Here is a 16304-nt window from a genome sequence, read left to right as displayed (position 1 = left end):
GGGAAATAACAATTAAAATAATTATATTTGCATTAGCTTACATTAATTTGAGCCTCGAATTAAAAATGGAACCAATCGAGCGAGAAAAACTATGCGCGGCCTGTGGAGTGTGGCCGCAGATTATCCCGATGCCATGTGTTTGCCTCAAGTTGGGAATGCTGCTACATAATTCAGCGGGTAAATCGGTTACCATCACCGCAGACGCACAAAGTTGGAGCCGAAAGCCTCTTAGGCCTCAGCACCCTTCTGCTCCCCGGTAAGGCCCAAAAACCCACGTACTTACCCCTGCTCATACCCTTGCCCTTGCTAGTTTTGTTAAAACTTTAAGTCAACTAAGCGGCTTACCTTTTGCACACAGAGGCAGACGCACAGGCACACGCACATCGCTCATACGCCACGTGCAACACAGGAAAATCCACCCTCGTTTCGCTTAAAACATACGCTTTATTTTTATTTCGGGATAATTTTCACTTAACCTATGTACAGTTTAGTTTTTAGTTTTAGTGTAGTCGTAGCTATAGTTAATTTATGCACTCACTTTGTATACATTTATCAAAAATACAATAGTAATGGTTATTCTGTACAGTTTTGAACGCCGCCTACCCTTTGACCCGAGAGTTGATTGCCAGCGTCGTTTAGTTATGCCTTTTTCATCGCTATCGGATAGTGCCTTAATTATTTACAAGATACCCGTACAGCGAGCGAGATTCGGGTTCTTACATGCTGTACTGATACCGCACATTGGAGGCCAACTGGGGGTTAGAGTGAGGAACTTTGTGGAGATTTATCGACGGATTACTGTGATATAATAGCTCACCTCAACGCCCACCAACCGCTCGTCGTACTCGCTGCTCGCCTGCATCGCCAACTTGGCCTGCGAGTGCATAATCGCGTCGGAGAGCGAGTCCCGCTGATATGTTGAGGAGCCCAGCATGCCGGGCACTCCGCCGGCGGAGCCATTGGAGCCCGGCGCCTTCAGCCGGGCGGTCTTGTTGCGGCAGAAGAATTCCACGATGGCCACGATCACCGCCAGCAGGAGGCCCCCGATCAAGATGTAATAGATGCCGGCCACGTTGCTCAGCGAGAGCTCGTTGGGCGTGGAGGTCTCCTGCTCCAGGTTGCACTCGGTCTTGTCGAACCACCACTTGTTCCGGATGCGCAGCAGCTCCCCGTTCTCCTTCAGCGTGAGCACGGCCTCATTTAGACGTTTTCTATATTATTAAGAGTTAAGCAGTAAGAATTAAATGAAGTGCCGATATAAAAATCAGTAGGTGCTTTAAATCACTTTTAAAGTTGTCTAAAAGTATGCAACGAAAAAGGAATGGTCGCCTTTCCGGCTGATTTAATTGTACTTCTGAGCCTTAGATATAATGCTGCCTACTTTTAGACATATTAAATGACGGTTTGAAAAATACTTGTAGTGTCTTATGATAGGCTTATTATTTAGTTATATAATTTCATATGATTATGCAAGGGTAAAATCAATGTTTTAAAAATTGAATTCAAATAGAACGGTTAAAGTGGGGAACCAAAAACCTACCTCAATGGCGATCCTATGGGCGTGGCCACGCCAAAACCTTTCGTATCGATATTACGGCCCACTTTCATTGTATCGCAAGGTGGCCTGGCATTCACGTACTCGTTTTTGGGGGACTCCACCAGCAGGGCGTACTTCCCCTTGGAGGCCCTCACCCGCCGAATGCCCTCGTCGTAGGTAGGAACCAAGTGCTGTTGATTGGCATTCATGTACTCCCACATTTTGTTGTGCAGACCGATTTGTGAACGCTGCAAATTAAGTCTTTTCAGAGAAGGAGGCAAAACAAAAACTAACTTTCGCCCTTACCCTGAAGAATTCCCAAGTGGAGCCGTGCAGAAGAGTTCCGTAGCTCACATCCGTTTGCATGGCCAAGTCCTCGGGCGTTTTGATGGGGGCCACCATGCGTTCCACTGTGAGAAAAGCGGCCAAGTTGGCAGTGTACGAGGATATCAGAATGATGGTGAAGAACCACCAAACGGCGGCTGCAATTCTGCCGGCTATCGAGGGGGGCGTAAGATCGCATCCCTGCTGCATGAAGGCAGCCAGGGAGTACCAAAAGGAGTTTAGCATGGTGAACTCATTGGGAGGGACTGGCGGCTGATGGCACTGCGGTTCACTCAGCGTGGCACCTCCAATGATGCCCGGTGGCTGCTGGGCATTGGAGTCCCCCTGGGGTCGTCTTACAATGCGCCACTCGTACGGCGGAAATCGGGTCACAAAGTACAGAACAAAACTAACTCCCACATAGCTGAGAATCACACTTATCTGGAAGTTATAGTCGTAAGGATTGTGGTTTGTTAGAGCTTTCGGAACCCAAGACTTACCCAAATCTCCTGTGACAGGGGATTGAGGAAGCTGAAGACTCCTGGTGTCTGTTTCACGGGCTTCTTGATCATAATGGATATGCCAAGGGTCATGAAGGGCTTGCTGAAGTCAATAACCCGCTCTCTCTCAGCTGTAATGGTCATGGCCGCAATGGCTATATCCGCCTCCTTGCGGACCAGCTCACCCACCATGCCATCCCAGCCTCCAGGGGCATACTGGTTCTCGGCTCCATAGTTCTTGTCCTGGACCAAGCGTATTTCATCTGGTTAAAGATTAGTTATTAAAGGTTAAAATCGTAACTTATTGAACAAAATTCTAATTTACTTCTTCGGTAAAATCTAAGATAACCAATTCAACTCACATTTGATTCCCAACTGGGCGGCCAGCATGTCGGCCAGGTCCTTGCAGTATCCCTCGTAGCGATCGTTGCCCACCAGTTGCTCGCCGTAGGCGTACGGCTTCTGCGACAGATAGGGCTCCTCCAGCAGGCTGGTCACGATGTACGTGTGGTTCCGGTCGTAGTCGCCGGAGCTGAACGACCCGGAACGCGACGTCGTCCCATAGCTGTGGCTGTGGAGCGGAAGGAGTCCGGCGTCATCACGCCACTCGGCCACCTGCTGCAACGTGCTGTTCACGGACATCTCCACCACGTGCAGCGTGTAGTTGATGCGCCGTCCGTCCTCGTCGAAACGGATCTCCCCCGACAAACCATCAATTTCCACCTGGCGAGCGAAAAACAAAGGGTTATGCACAGAAGGAAAAAGCGACTTGAGAATGCTTCATTATTTAGGTAAACAAAAATGAGATATATTTAAGGGGTTCCCAAAAGTGGAAACAAATATTAGCCGCTTTACAGTCTATAAAATATATAATGTTTCAATGCAATAAATTGAAGTTCAAAAAATATGAACTAATAATAAAATCTTGATAAACAAAAAAACGTTTGGGGATTTAAGCTCAATAATGCATTTAAAGAAATTACTTTTTTGTTGCATAATTATAGTAACCTATAATATAATATGATTATTTTAATTTAGTTTTACTTCCAACTCCCCTCACTCACCTTCCTTAGCACCCTGGAGATTTTCTCGCCCTGTTCCCAGGGCGTGACCCAGCCCTTGCTGGTGTTGCAGTCGAGGAGGGCACTGGAATCATTGGCCCCGGTGGCCGAGGAGGATGAGCCGCCTCCGTGGCTGCGGCGCTGCAGATGATTGGAACGGAACTGATCCGGCTTCTTGCGCAGAATGCGATTGAAGGCCTCGACGAGCACGAAAACCGCATCGTACATCAGGGCGGCCTGGGCCTGGAAAAAAGCCGGCAGAGGAAAGGGGGGAAAAACTAGAGTTGCAGGCGAAATCAATGACGGCTGGCAATTTACCGAAATGGCCGGCAAGCTGTTGGCCCCCGCTGCGTGCTGGCCCTGGCTTTGGCCAGCCGGCTCCAAACGTTTCCGGCTGTCGTGGAAATCACGCACCGCCCGCCGATTAGAGTCGACAATGCGAAAGCCGGTGATGTTGATGGCCCCAAACTCGACCACATCGCTGGGCCAGTGGTTGTCCATGACCTACGGCGGAAGGAAAACAAGAAAGCAGCTTAGCCGAGCTCGAGGTACCTGGTAGTCCATGCTCCCAGTATAAATGGTCCTTGAATATTACCCGAGGCCTGAGATTAAATATTATTTTCCCCATATAAAGTTTTTTTTTGGATTTAAAAAAATCACATTTTTCTTTACAATACTATAGGATATTCTTTTCAATATATGTATAACATATCTAAGAAAATATAAACTTAATAAATAATTATGAAATAAAGTCTTTCACAGTTTTTTAATAAACTACAAAATATTCCAAAACGAATTTTTTAATATTGGTTCATTTAAACCGCAAAAAATTAAAAATTTAAATAAAAAGGTTTTCGTTTTTGTATCTTAATAGTAGTCACTGAAGTTTTGGCTTAAGTAGTTAAGGATTTTAATACTACAGTTTAGATTTCCGAAATCAATATCAAATTGCCCTGGCATATAAATTTTAATTTTCTTTTTACAAGAAATGTATACATCTAAAAAATTATTCATTAAAATTTCAATGTTCTATTTTTTTAATATATTTTACATTGAAAATATAGCTTATTTTATATAACAAACTAATGAATCGGATTTAAATATTATTGTTTTGTCAATGTAATACACAACTGAATTCAAAATATTTACAAAAATATATGTTTTGTTTCGTTGCATAGTCTTGATATACCGATTACTAATATTGAGTATTCCAAAAATAATACACTTCAGTTTTTTTGCTTTGTTTGGAATAAACCTACAATGAATACGAAACCCTCCTGTAATAACGTAACACCGGGAATTTACCCAGGTAAGGAATCCCCGAAACGGAAGCTGGGAATAATTGCTTATTAACGTCTCCCGGGGGCGGAGAGGGGGTTCTCGGGCCACGGCCCTGGGGCACCACTTACCAGGCCGCTGAGCAGGTAATGATAGGTGCGCCGGCCCAACTTGATGTCCCGCACATGCTGCACGATGATCTCTTTGGCCATTTCCGCCGGGCAGTCGAGCACGATGCGCTTTTTGCTGAAGCGCCCCAAATCCTCCAGCGTGTGCAAAAATTCAATGGCCATCGTTACGTTGGCGATGCGTTTCACCATTTGCACACGGAACGTTTCATTTCCGGGCTTCAGTTCTTGATAGATTTGCTGCAGCCGTAGTAAGCCTGTGGGGCAACCGAAAGCGATTGTCGGTCAGTTGAACAAAGAGTGGCTATGGTGTGGGTGTGTCGGCTCTTGGCGGATTGCTGGATTGGCGGGGTGGTGGAGTGGGTATTAGGGTATCTGAGTGCTGATCTGGATCTGGTCCCGGATCTCGCCCTGGATCCGGGGAACACAACAAAAACAATCTGATAATGCAGCGCACTGCGGCCGCGGAACCAAGGCGTTTTATGATAATGCCTGCAATCTATAAACAATTTCCAAGCTGAACGAATTCATTCGAATAGATTTATCTCTCTCGGGAAGCATGTGTCATTTAATCATATTCTCGATTCCCTTTTTTTTTTGGACCGCAGCCGAAGCCGAAGCATCATGCCATCTTTCAATCTCACAAGCCGCAAGGGCGAAACACAAAACCAAGAAAAAATGTATATATTTTCACACGCCATTTGTTGCACGTCCAATATGGCCCTCAATGTTGTTGTTGTCATTGATTTGCTGCCTGCATTGATTCGCCAAAAAAAGGCGATGGGAAAACAAACCAAGGATGGAGGAAAAGCAGGAGCCGTAAACACTCGCGTGGAAAAGCGGAAACGGAAGTGCACACACAATTGAAGTACTTTTTTGTGGTGTGCTGGTAACATTTCAATAAATAGCGGACCGAAAAAATCGCGAAACAGTGCTTGTGTGTGCGGGGGTGCTGTTTTATTGAATGTTTCCTATATAGTCGAGGGATCGATGGGCTGTTGTGGCAGAGTAGTCTCTTCCCCGTTGGCACGGGTATTCATGAATGCGCCAAAAAATATGCTACCAATTTGTCGCCGTGTGCAGCAGTTCCAGCCGCTGTTACCCCCAAACCAGAGTGATAACAAGGCACAAAAGGCGTTGTTGGGGCGTTGAACAAAGCAATAACAACGAACTGCTGACAGCGGCATTAAAATATAAAGTCCCGCTGTGGGAAGGGTAGAGCCAGTGCCACTGCTACTGCCGCTGCCTTTCGTTAACAATGTAAACGCCAGAGTCGAAGTCGGCCAAAAAATGGCTGTGGAGTGGCAGGGAGTGGAGTGCCTCCTCTACAGAGCTGCTGCTGCTGCTGCGGCATTTCCTTTTCCTGCAACGAATGCCAGCGGCAACAATGTCGGCCTACTTTTCGGCGCCGAGGCAAATATTAAAAAATGGCCCAAAAAGGCAAAATAATAATAATGTTAAGGCGGTGGCGCAGGCAGCAGTTGCATAAAGTCATAAATTTTATTTCACACAGAGTCATTAACACATGACACACACACATGACACTCACACACGCACACACACACAGGGGCTTACAACGGCGTGTGAACTCATTATAAAGGAGACAGGACGAGAGCGAGACAGCTAGAGAGATGGGGGAAATCACTGCGGCGTATACGTAATATGGGATTTTTTCAGAGCCTGTGCGGCTGGGCCGCTTGCTCCATCTGATGTCTTCATCTTTGGCCGTAATTGTTGCCTTCGTCGTATTGTGCCACGTAGACGGCAGGAAATTGCTTTGAAATAAATTTCAATACAACAAAAAGCAGCCTAAGACCCCTCACACACACAAGGAGCGGGTAAACTCGAGCATATGTGTGCGTCGAGCACCGCCGTGTGTGTGCGTGTGTCCTTCTGCTGGCTGCTTAAGCCCGTTGAGGAGCCACTCGAAAGAGCGCTCTTGAGGCACTCCAGCGCCCTGTCTGCCGAGCGCGTCCCCTTCCGCTCCTTTCAGCCGGCGCACGGGGCTCTTTGTGCCGCTTATTTAATTACATATTAGCAGGAATGAAAAGACACGAGCCCGAGGTCGCAGGATTAAAAATAAAGTGGAACACAGGCGGAACGTAGAGAAGAAAGTGGATGAAATTAACGCAGTCGTTTTTTTAAATACAAAAAAACATTATAGCTATTAGATGTTTGCTTGATATTTTCTATGGTTTAAATATAAAAACGATTTTTGTAATAAATATATTTATAACGTTTCCAACAGGCGATATTTAATTATAAATGTTAAATGATTTATATAAATGAATACTATGTAATATAGTAAACAGTTTTTTTTAATTAAATAAATGTTGTAAAATAAACAACCGTTATGCGTTAGGGATAATTTAAAGATTTAAGCAGCCACAATTTAAGGATGGAATAAGTGAATTACAATAAATTCAGCTAAATTAATTTTATAATTTTCCGACTTCATTTTATGCCCACCAAAAGTCAAAGGCGACGGAGCATTTCACCCCAGCTCGCACCGACACACTTAATCCCGAGCAGCAACATTGCCATAACCGCTACTTAAATCCACTCCCACCCGATTGACGCCTTATTTGTTTATGGCAAATGAAAGTCAAATGAAATGAAATCGAAACACAAAGCAGCCAAATGGGCAAACAAACAAGCCGGGGAGATAATGTGTGGCTGGCTCTGAACCAGGATCTGGATACGAGGATGGGAGGGGCTGGGATTGTATGGTATGTACGAGTATTTGTAGTAACTCACCATCGTGCGAGTCGTAGAGATAAATAATGCTCTGCCAGCCGTAGTACTGGATGGTATCGATAATCGCCTGATGATAATCCGGACGCATGCTGATAGCGAAATCCAGCAGCCCCGACGACGGCGTGAGCACCTACAAGTATGCAAAACAAAACCAGGGCCTCGTGAACTGGCTGTAACAATGTAATGTGCACGCTACATGAAGCAATAATAAAATGAAACGCGTTTCCGCCTTGCGCCCCGCCAGCGACATGTATGTGAGTCCCTTGGAGGGCAGGGATTTGTAGGCGGTAAGGCGACGCCAACAAGCAGATACATCCAAGAGATACACACAGATACCAGTTTCCGTTTAGCTCGACATACCCAGGCACAGAGAAAAACGCGGTAAGTAATTCCTTTCTCGCCTTTTTTTGATAAAAAAAATAGATTTACTTAGCCAAAATGCCTAAAAGAAGCTAATTTAAAATAATGTATTCTATAATTCACTTTTTTAATAGTTATAAAGCCAATTATTATGTATGATTCTTATATAAAACAACTTCTAAAGGTGTCAAAAACTATGCAGTAAGAATGTATTAATTTGAGTTTATCGGTTATTTTAAGCATTCTAATACTAACACGCAATTCCTAAGATATGCTACTGGTATTTTGTCTAATATTTATAAATATTACATTTTAGCAACGTAAAATTCTTAAATAACTAGATCCTTCTATAAAAATATCAAATCACTTATAAATATGTGGGAAAGTATGCAGTACAATTACAATTCTTTCAAAATTTAGATTTCAGAATATTTAATACAACCAATTTGCTACGTTTTTGCCACTCTTAATTGTTTCTCCCTGTGCTTAGGACTGCCCCGAGGAGCACGCAAATGCGCAGTCAGTGTGTGCGAATCTCGGTATGTGAGCTGGTGTTTTGCCGCCCGGAGTCGGAGTCCGGAGTCGGATGCCTCTGCACCCCCGCCTCCATATCTTGATTTATAGTGATTGAAATAAAAGAGGCCAAGAGCGTGTCATAAATTTTTTCGCTCTCAGTGTAGCAGGAGCAGCAGTTGCTCCTCGTTCGCCGCTCGTTTGGCATTGTCTTCCGGCTGGCGGAGCGTTTGGCTTTCTGTTTCGCAAGTGACACCAACAAAAACGGCAACAGTCACTAACCAGAACCGAGTTACCAGTAACAACAACGGCAGCAACAAGAACCACTGTTGTCGCACTGGCTGTCCGCTTTGTTGCTGTTGGTAGTAAATTTTCTTCAAATTACAATTATTATGATTTGTGCTTTGGCTTTGATTTAGTGCACTGTCTGAGGGCACGGCGAGCACACAATTGGGCGCTGTTTGAACTGTGAACCCGCTACCACACCCAGCGCTCCACTTTGTGCAATGACTTCATTTCCACAGAATCGACAAAATGTTCTCGGAATTAACTGGGGGACTTTTTTTGGGCCTTGGCCTGTGGGGTTACGAACCCGAGCTAATGTGATTGGTAATTGAAAATCTAAACTGTTTGGGGACTCTTGGCTGGGGGCTGCAATAAAAACTCAGCGCTGGAATAAGGGTTAAAACATATAAAATATTTTTATAATTCCTACGTGATTTTGCCCTTATCATTTTACACTTAGGATGTCGTGACTGGGTTCTTAATATGTACTTCCTGTTGAGGCCAATAAAGAGGCAGACATTTACACCAGAATTACACATTCATGGCTGTACACTGGGAAAAAGATAAGTGCATTTCTGCTGATAAAAAATATAAGTAAAATTAAAGTATTGACATCCTGGTGATTTAAAATCTCCTTACTAAAGGTATATTAATAATACAAATTCATTATGTTGGAAATCCAATGAAAACTGGGTATTAATAAAAACACTTATTATTTAACTGCGTTTTAATTTACTTTCTCCATAATATTCACACTTCAATTTTACATCCAAGTAAATTATTTCCTCTCCTCTTTCCAACACCTGAGGTCCATATAGGTTTAACACCATTTAAAGTGAATAAAAGAAACACTTTAAGGCCGTCTCTCCTTCCTCAATTAAGCATTTTATTCGCAGCCATTTGCCTTTGTTTAATGTCCGACTTTATTACGCACTAAAGCAGACAATTAAATATTTGACTGCCTCGCACTCGCTCTAATATGTGTTGGCACTTTGAAAACTTTCCCTTTGTCCCATCATCAGCCTCTTGGCCAACTTCATTAACGCAGTGAGCTAACCATGCCAGCGAACTATCGCTCACATCACAACCGCAAAATGTAAATAGCTGCGCACAGCGACACTGAAATCAATTACATATGACAGTTCTCCCCCTTTTTTCAGTACCCCCTCTATAGGTGCACCCATGGCATGGAGACTTACCTTCTCGGGGAACCAGGGCGTCACGAACGGCATTTGGAAGGTATTCGAGTAGGAGTGCAATGTGTCAAAGGAGTCCGGCGATACGGCGCCCAGCATTGAGTAGACTCCGCGCGAGAATTGATTGCAAACTGGAGGTTACAGTAATAAATTCGTTTTGTGTTTTTCTTTTCTCTTCGTTTCGGTGGCAGGGTGGGTGGAAAATCGGGGGGCGGATGGTGGGAAAATGGAAATGGAAACGGGTTCGAGTAGGGGATCGGAGGCAGTGTCTAGGTCGCACAATTAAATTGCAGCTTTGGGTGCGGAGTGGCGACGTAAAGTAAAACCAATTTTCAATAAAAAATGCACATAATTAATGGGGCACCATGTATTGTGTAATGGTTTCTTTTTTCTGAATGATTGAGTGGTGATAGGGCGTGGGGGCGTGGAGCGGGAGGTGGGTTGCTGCGATAAAAAACACATACTCAGGCGGGATAATTTGAATGCATCCGCTGTATTGATGACATCGACGTACGCCTGCAGCTCGAATCGTCGAGAGCTCACATTCAGATTGTGATTGAGCATTGCATATTTAAAGGCTGATTGCACATCATCCGTTCCCTGTTCGAAAATCGCACCTGCGGAGCATAGAAAAAGTGCAGAGAAAAGGGTAAATAAATGGGGGGTGGCAGGCGCCCATGCTTGGGGGCGAATATTTTTGCTTCGTTAAATATTTAGGCAGCTTTTGACACGGTCCTGTTAATATTAAACGAAATAGCGCACAGAGCAAATATGTACACAAATGATAGCATAATGTCACGCCCACCCTGGCACCCGCCCACTGGCTCACACAGATACCGGCACACACACAGTGGCAACTAGCGAGACGGGCCGCCCCGACAGGCAACAACAAAAAGCGCAAACGAAGTGTTGATGCAGCAATTTTGCGCTGCGCTTTTGCATGGCACCTGAACAGGTAGCACCTACTCGGAGGATCCCCATTCCTACAACTACGACTGCCTTCCCCATCCCAATTCCAGTCGCCATGGCGAAGCCCGGATTTGAGTGCAAGCCAGTCAGCATGACTGTCACATTAGCAGCCACCAACCAGATATATGTATATACCCACAGACACCTGCATATATACGGTGTGTATGGCTGGGCGTTCCGGTGCAGGGGCCAAAATGACTGCAGGTGCAATGACTGAACGCCATCGTGTAATAAAAATAAGGTGGCGAAAAAAAACGGGAAGCGTAAAATAAAATGTGGCCCAACTAGGCAAGTTCTTCGGGGGACTTCCACATCCCATGCTCGTGAATTGGCGGAGTGGGGAAATTTTAAATGCAAAGAATATTTAAGTTATGTGGGTCTTTGAGTGGGCTAATATTAAAGTCAAATATTAATATGGCAAATAACCAATAACACTTTGAAGTATCTAGTGAAGTATAAATTTATTTAGTTTATATTTAAGCATGTATAGACTATATTTTAAAGATGGATTACTTGGTTAGACAACCTTTTAAGTAAAAAAATATATTATTATATTTATTAAAATACCCAATATAAAGAACTTGGCACATAATATAATAAAGTAAAATTTAATGCATAAAAAATACTTTGTTATATTTACCAATACTTAAAGGCAAATTAAATAATAACTTTGATTAACAACTCAACTATTGCTCAACTTTTAAACTTGTAGAAAAATGAGTTGCGCAAAACTTGAAAGTAACAAGAACATTTAAAACTTTAAAAGCATTAATCAAAAATAAAAACAAAACAAAAATCAATGCGCTATATAAGAGAAGTAATAAAACATTTTAAGTGTCTTAAGCAGTTTTAATTTTTTCATATTGTAAAGAAGGCTAAGCAATTAAGAGTTTAAAAATCACATTTTCTAAGAACAAGAAATGTAAAACAACATATAACAGATTAGCTTTATACTAGCTGGTAATAGAAAGCCAAAACAAAATCAAGCCATATAAACCAAATTTCATCTCTCATTGTCACAACGCTGAGGGGAAAATCTCGTTTCCGACGTGTGAAGTATATTGAACATAAAATTCTACTAAAAATCATGCTGCATACTTTGTGCAGGACGGCAGGTCAGGGATAATCTTTGGGCATCAGGCATACCCAATTTCCCGAACGGGCCATGGGAGGAAACTGAGGAATACATTCCGGGAGTCGCACAGCCAAGGAGTGTATATGGCCACAACAACAACGAGTCCCGGCCACAAGTGCAGTGTAAGTGACAATTTCTCCTGCTCCTGTTTTTCGGCAGGAGCAGCGGGTGCGGGGTATCCCAGGGATCCTGGGGATCCTTTGGAGACTCACCTAATGGTATTTTCTCGGTTAACGACGCCGCCTGTTGTTGCTGCTGGGCGGCACTGAATTCCGGCCAGAAAATGCTGCTGGCGCATATTAAATGTAAATATGCCAAGAATTTTAGCCTCGAATGCATTTTGCGCTTGTAGTTCGTAGTTGCAACTATTTCGCCAAGTTTTCCACTCTGAGTTTCGCAGCACAACGAAGTGTATTTGCTGGTTAAATTGGTTTTGCCATCACGCAAAATGTTTCACTTTGTTTTCTATGGTTATAATGTGGTTATTATTGGATACTTTTATTGAGTAGCTTGATTTTGTTTGTTACACTCTTAATTGTTTGGCGAACTTTCACGGTGGTTATTAAATGGCTCTCTTGTTTTTTTTTTTTGCCAGCTTTGTTTAATTCCACTATTGTTTGTTTTTGATTAGCGTGATCCCTTGAGAACTGAACTTCGATTTTGATTTACGTTTGCACGGGCTTTGCTCACTTTAATAAGTTTGGGTTCGCATATGCAGCTTCGCTAGACTTTAACTTCGGGTTCGATTTCAGATATTCCTCTGCCGTTTGCCAAGCAATCGGAAAATCACCGCTCGACACTGCTCATCCGCTCGCCTCAACCAAACGGACACGCGTTGTAATCAGCACTAAAAACTCCTAAGCTGGCCAGTAATACGAGGCTCCGGAAAACCCGGCGACACGGCCACAATGTCGCTTTGTGGCCCGGGTTACTGGGAGCGGAAAAGCCGAGAGAGTCGCCCAAGGGATGCTGCGCTCTTTGTACTAAAAACGGAGAGGGCTTTCCTCCTCTCGGGCGTCTGCAAAGCGGGGAGGGAGAAAAGCCGAGAGAGCGCCGAGGGGTGGAAAATGAGAACCGGATGCTGTAACTGACCTACTGCATTTGGCCACCACACAAGTTGCAGGTTGCTGGTTAAATGTTTGTTTACGTTATGCCTGCGTTTTTGGGCTGCATAATTGATAACAACAGCTTGGGAGGCGGCGGAAAAATGGGCGTGAATGGCTGGGAGGGGGTCCTGGGGGGGGTGCAGCAGCGATTTTCGGGTTTTTCCTTCGCCTCGTCGCGTTTTTATTTTGTTGGTAATTACGAATGATTTGGACGAACAATCCTTTTAACAAATCTCATTACGTTGTCAATTACGCGCCATTACCAACAACGCGGCCCCGAGGAGCGCTCTCCCGGCCTGGCGTACTGAAATCTCATTAACAGGCTTTAATTTTCCAAACAAACTTAAGTGCGCCGAGGATGAAGGAACTCATCCGTCGGCATTCCTAACTGTGGATATTATGCGGTGTGAAGGCGGAGGAACTCGGCTGTTCTTATCTCATTATCGATGTTTTGTATTTCAGGTCTTACAAAAGGAATTCCTATTATTAACTAATATACTTCAATTGTTTAATTAATATTCTGAACATTTGTAGATATGTTTGCTATGATATTATTTTAAATTAAAGTCCAGGAGAAGTTATATATTCACATTCATACTCATTCATATTTTAAATATAATATTATTTTAAATTAAAATCAAAGTAGCAATAGATGATAAATTATTATCAAACAGGAACTTAAACCCCGTTTTTAAAAATTAACAGTTCCTTTCTAATTTGTTTGTTTAAACCTTAGAACAAATATTATGTTCTTCCCTATCAATACCACCCTATGCCATCTCTAATCCTAGCTGCTGCTCCATATTGTCGACCTCTCGTGGCGTACGATTTCATCATAATCTGTAATTAGTTTATAATGCGCACAGGAAGTGCTGGGAAAATCCAGCGCGGAAGCGGCGAACAGGACATGGCCGACAACTCCTGACTTAACCTTTCAGTGAGACGGAAACTGCGATTAGGGGCCAAGTCGATAAACATAAAAGTTAATGGTGAAATTTTTTAATTAAGAAAATCAATGAATATTTTTTCTGCCACCTCCAGTTTATTTTCCTTTTTCCCTCCACTGCATTACGCTATTTAGCTGTTCAGCTTCCAGTGCCATTTCCTCCACTTGGGATGGCACCATTTTAACATTTATGACTTGCGATTTTCACGACTCTCGGGATAATGGAAGGCACGTTGGATAAAAACGTCTTTGGAGTGATTTCCGTTTCTTTTTTATGTATTTAATAAGCTCGAAAACAAACTTGCTGGCGTGCAATTATTTAATGCAAACGTCTATAAATTTTAATTGGCCTTTTTTTGTTACGCCCCGGCTATTTAATTATGAATCACAATTTATGCGTATGCCTAAGTCAACAGCGTTAAATCGCTTAATTAAATCGGGAAAGCGGGAACGCTTAAAGCCGCAACGAAATCAAAGCCGCAAGTACAAAGATAAATAAGTGGCATTGTCGGTTTCATTTCCGGTTGCAACATTTGCATTCAAATCGCTGTGGCTGTGTGGGTGCTCTCCGCTTATGTGTGTGTGTATGTGTGGGGGGGGGGGAGTTGTAAGCGGTATATAAGTAGACTCCCAACTGGTTTTATATTTAGGCGTTTGCCTGCGCTAAGAGCGCAGAAAGAAAGCAATAAAAAGCAGCACGCCGCGACTGTGAATCCAAGGCAAAAATGGTTGGCCTTGGGCAGGGGGATGGCACTCCCCACTTAACAGCAGCTGTCGCGTCCGCAACGCCCACCGCCCCCGAGCCACCCACCTCCCGCCACCCCACTTGTATTGGCTGCCGCGAGTTGGCCTCGACTGTCTTTCAGTTTCTCACTTCATCAGTTACGCCAAGAAGGAGACTCTACAATAAATTTCGCTGATTGCTTCCGTTCTTTATTTTTTTCGGCTGCCCCTTCGCCTCTACGCTGGCTCATTTTTTATGCCGCTTGATAAAGTAATATCCGTTTTAGGTTCTCTTGGTTGTAGGTCCTGCCGACTAGACCTTACAGCACTTTGGCGGACTTTACAATACCCTTAGGGCGCCAGGAAAGTGGTAGAAAGTCAGACTGGGGCACTGGCGGAGGGGCTCTCGGGGCAGAGATGCAAATGGTGGGGCGTATTAAAATATTTAGTACTGCACGGCAACCCTTAAAAACCTTTTTGAGAAATCAATCTAAGCAAATACTTTAAATTCGCAGAGAAACAAATGCTTTTACAATCTCTGGAAAAAACAAATAAAAGAGCATATTACTCAATAAAGAAATTGATTAAGGCGCTGCAATTACTTCTAAATAATTCATAAACGTTTAAATCCGCTTAGTATACCAGGCTGTCCTCTGTGATACCTAATTATTGAAAAGCAAGCCAGTGAAATAGTATTAAGTTGCTTTCCTTTGCCGCCAATTGATTGGGTAAAATGCGAATAGTAATTAAATTTAAATCATTAACACAGCTCTCTATCTATTTGATCCATGAATAATGTAGCAAACTCGATAAAAACTTCAGCAGAGCCCTCAGAAACCGCAATGGCCGCAACTCGGGCTGAATAATTAAGGGTATTAACTACAAGGTATACAAAAAATGTCAGTTGCTGCAAGTAATGTTCCAACTTTGGGCTATAATTTGGTGGACCGAGCCCGCACCGAGCCCCCGACCCACAACTGCAGCAGTTTTGTGGGTCTAACACAGATTTGTGGCCTTGGCTGTTGGGGGGAGTTCGGTGGCCCATGGGGCGTATGCGTCATATCAGCACACGCATACGCCGTGTAGGTCAATGCTGAAAGACCAAAACGAGTGAGTGTGTGTGAGGGGGTGTAGGTGTAATTGAAACTTCCGCTTTGGTCAGTTAGCGCAATTTAGCAAGCTGCAAAAAAGTTAGGCACGGCTGAAGTAACAGGCAAAGTGCAAAGTCCATTGCAGCTACTTGGCTTTCATTTCAATTTAAACTTTGGCAACCCAAAGCCAGCACACACACGCACGCATTCGTGGCCCACACGGACACTGGCAGTCATGGAGAGTGAAAATTATTTAAAATGATTTATTTCACAACAATTTTCATTAGGCGGCCAACTGCAATGCAGGTCGCCCGCTTTCCCGGCCCCCCTACACTAATTCACTTTTGCTGATTTCTGTGAAAAAATATGCGAGAAATGCCTTGAGAGGTTGGGCT

At 43.6% G+C, this 16304-nt stretch overlaps 1 protein-coding gene across 2 annotated transcripts; it reads right to left on the bottom strand.

Annotated features, from left to right (window-relative positions):
- Positions 1-424: 424 nt before the first annotated feature.
- On the bottom strand, positions 425-12863 carry LOC108028739 (glutamate receptor 1). 2 transcript variants are annotated; one of them, XR_007763640.1, is made up of 14 exons: positions 12256-12863; positions 10404-10556; positions 9943-10070; positions 7586-7715; positions 4832-5085; positions 3741-3926; positions 3426-3665; positions 2724-3084; positions 2362-2624; positions 1844-2302; positions 1541-1785; positions 818-1211; positions 539-752; positions 425-476 (listed from the first exon to the last, which is right to left on the bottom strand). XR_007763640.1 is itself a non-coding variant. In XM_017100705.2 (13 exons), exons 1-13 carry the CDS (start codon positions 12380-12382, stop codon positions 717-719), a joined length of 2976 nt encoding a protein of 991 aa, XP_016956194.1. In that variant the 5' UTR covers positions 12383-12863; the 3' UTR covers positions 425-716. The 2 variants fall into 2 exon arrangements, 1 of the variants encoding a protein (XP_016956194.1); XM_017100705.2 differs by having other exon boundaries at positions 425-752.
- Positions 12864-16304: the final 3441 nt, after the last annotated feature.

The sequence above is a fragment of the Drosophila biarmipes genome, chromosome 3L (assembly GCF_025231255.1).
Source record: "Drosophila biarmipes strain raj3 chromosome 3L, RU_DBia_V1.1, whole genome shotgun sequence".
In the NCBI taxonomy this organism is placed as follows: Eukaryota; Metazoa; Arthropoda; class Insecta; order Diptera; family Drosophilidae; genus Drosophila; species Drosophila biarmipes.
The sequence above is the reverse complement of the archived record's forward strand: the minus strand, read 5'-3'. Positions and strand labels throughout refer to the sequence as shown.

What these genes read in the sequence shown, in the direction of transcription:
- LOC108028739 (XM_017100705.2), bottom strand. Translation starts at nt 12,382, where the DNA reads ATGCATTCGAGGCTAAAATTCTTGGCATATTTACATTTAATATGCGCC. An exon ending in TCTCCAGGGTGCTAAGGAAG is followed by an intron (nt 3,085 to 3,425) that starts GTGAGTGAGGGG and finishes TTCGCTCGCCAG; the next exon opens with GTGGAAATTGATGGTTTGTC. An exon ending in CCACTTGGGAATTCTTCAGG is followed by an intron (nt 1,786 to 1,843) that starts GTAAGGGCGAAA and finishes CTTAATTTGCAG; the next exon opens with CGTTCACAAATCGGTCTGCA.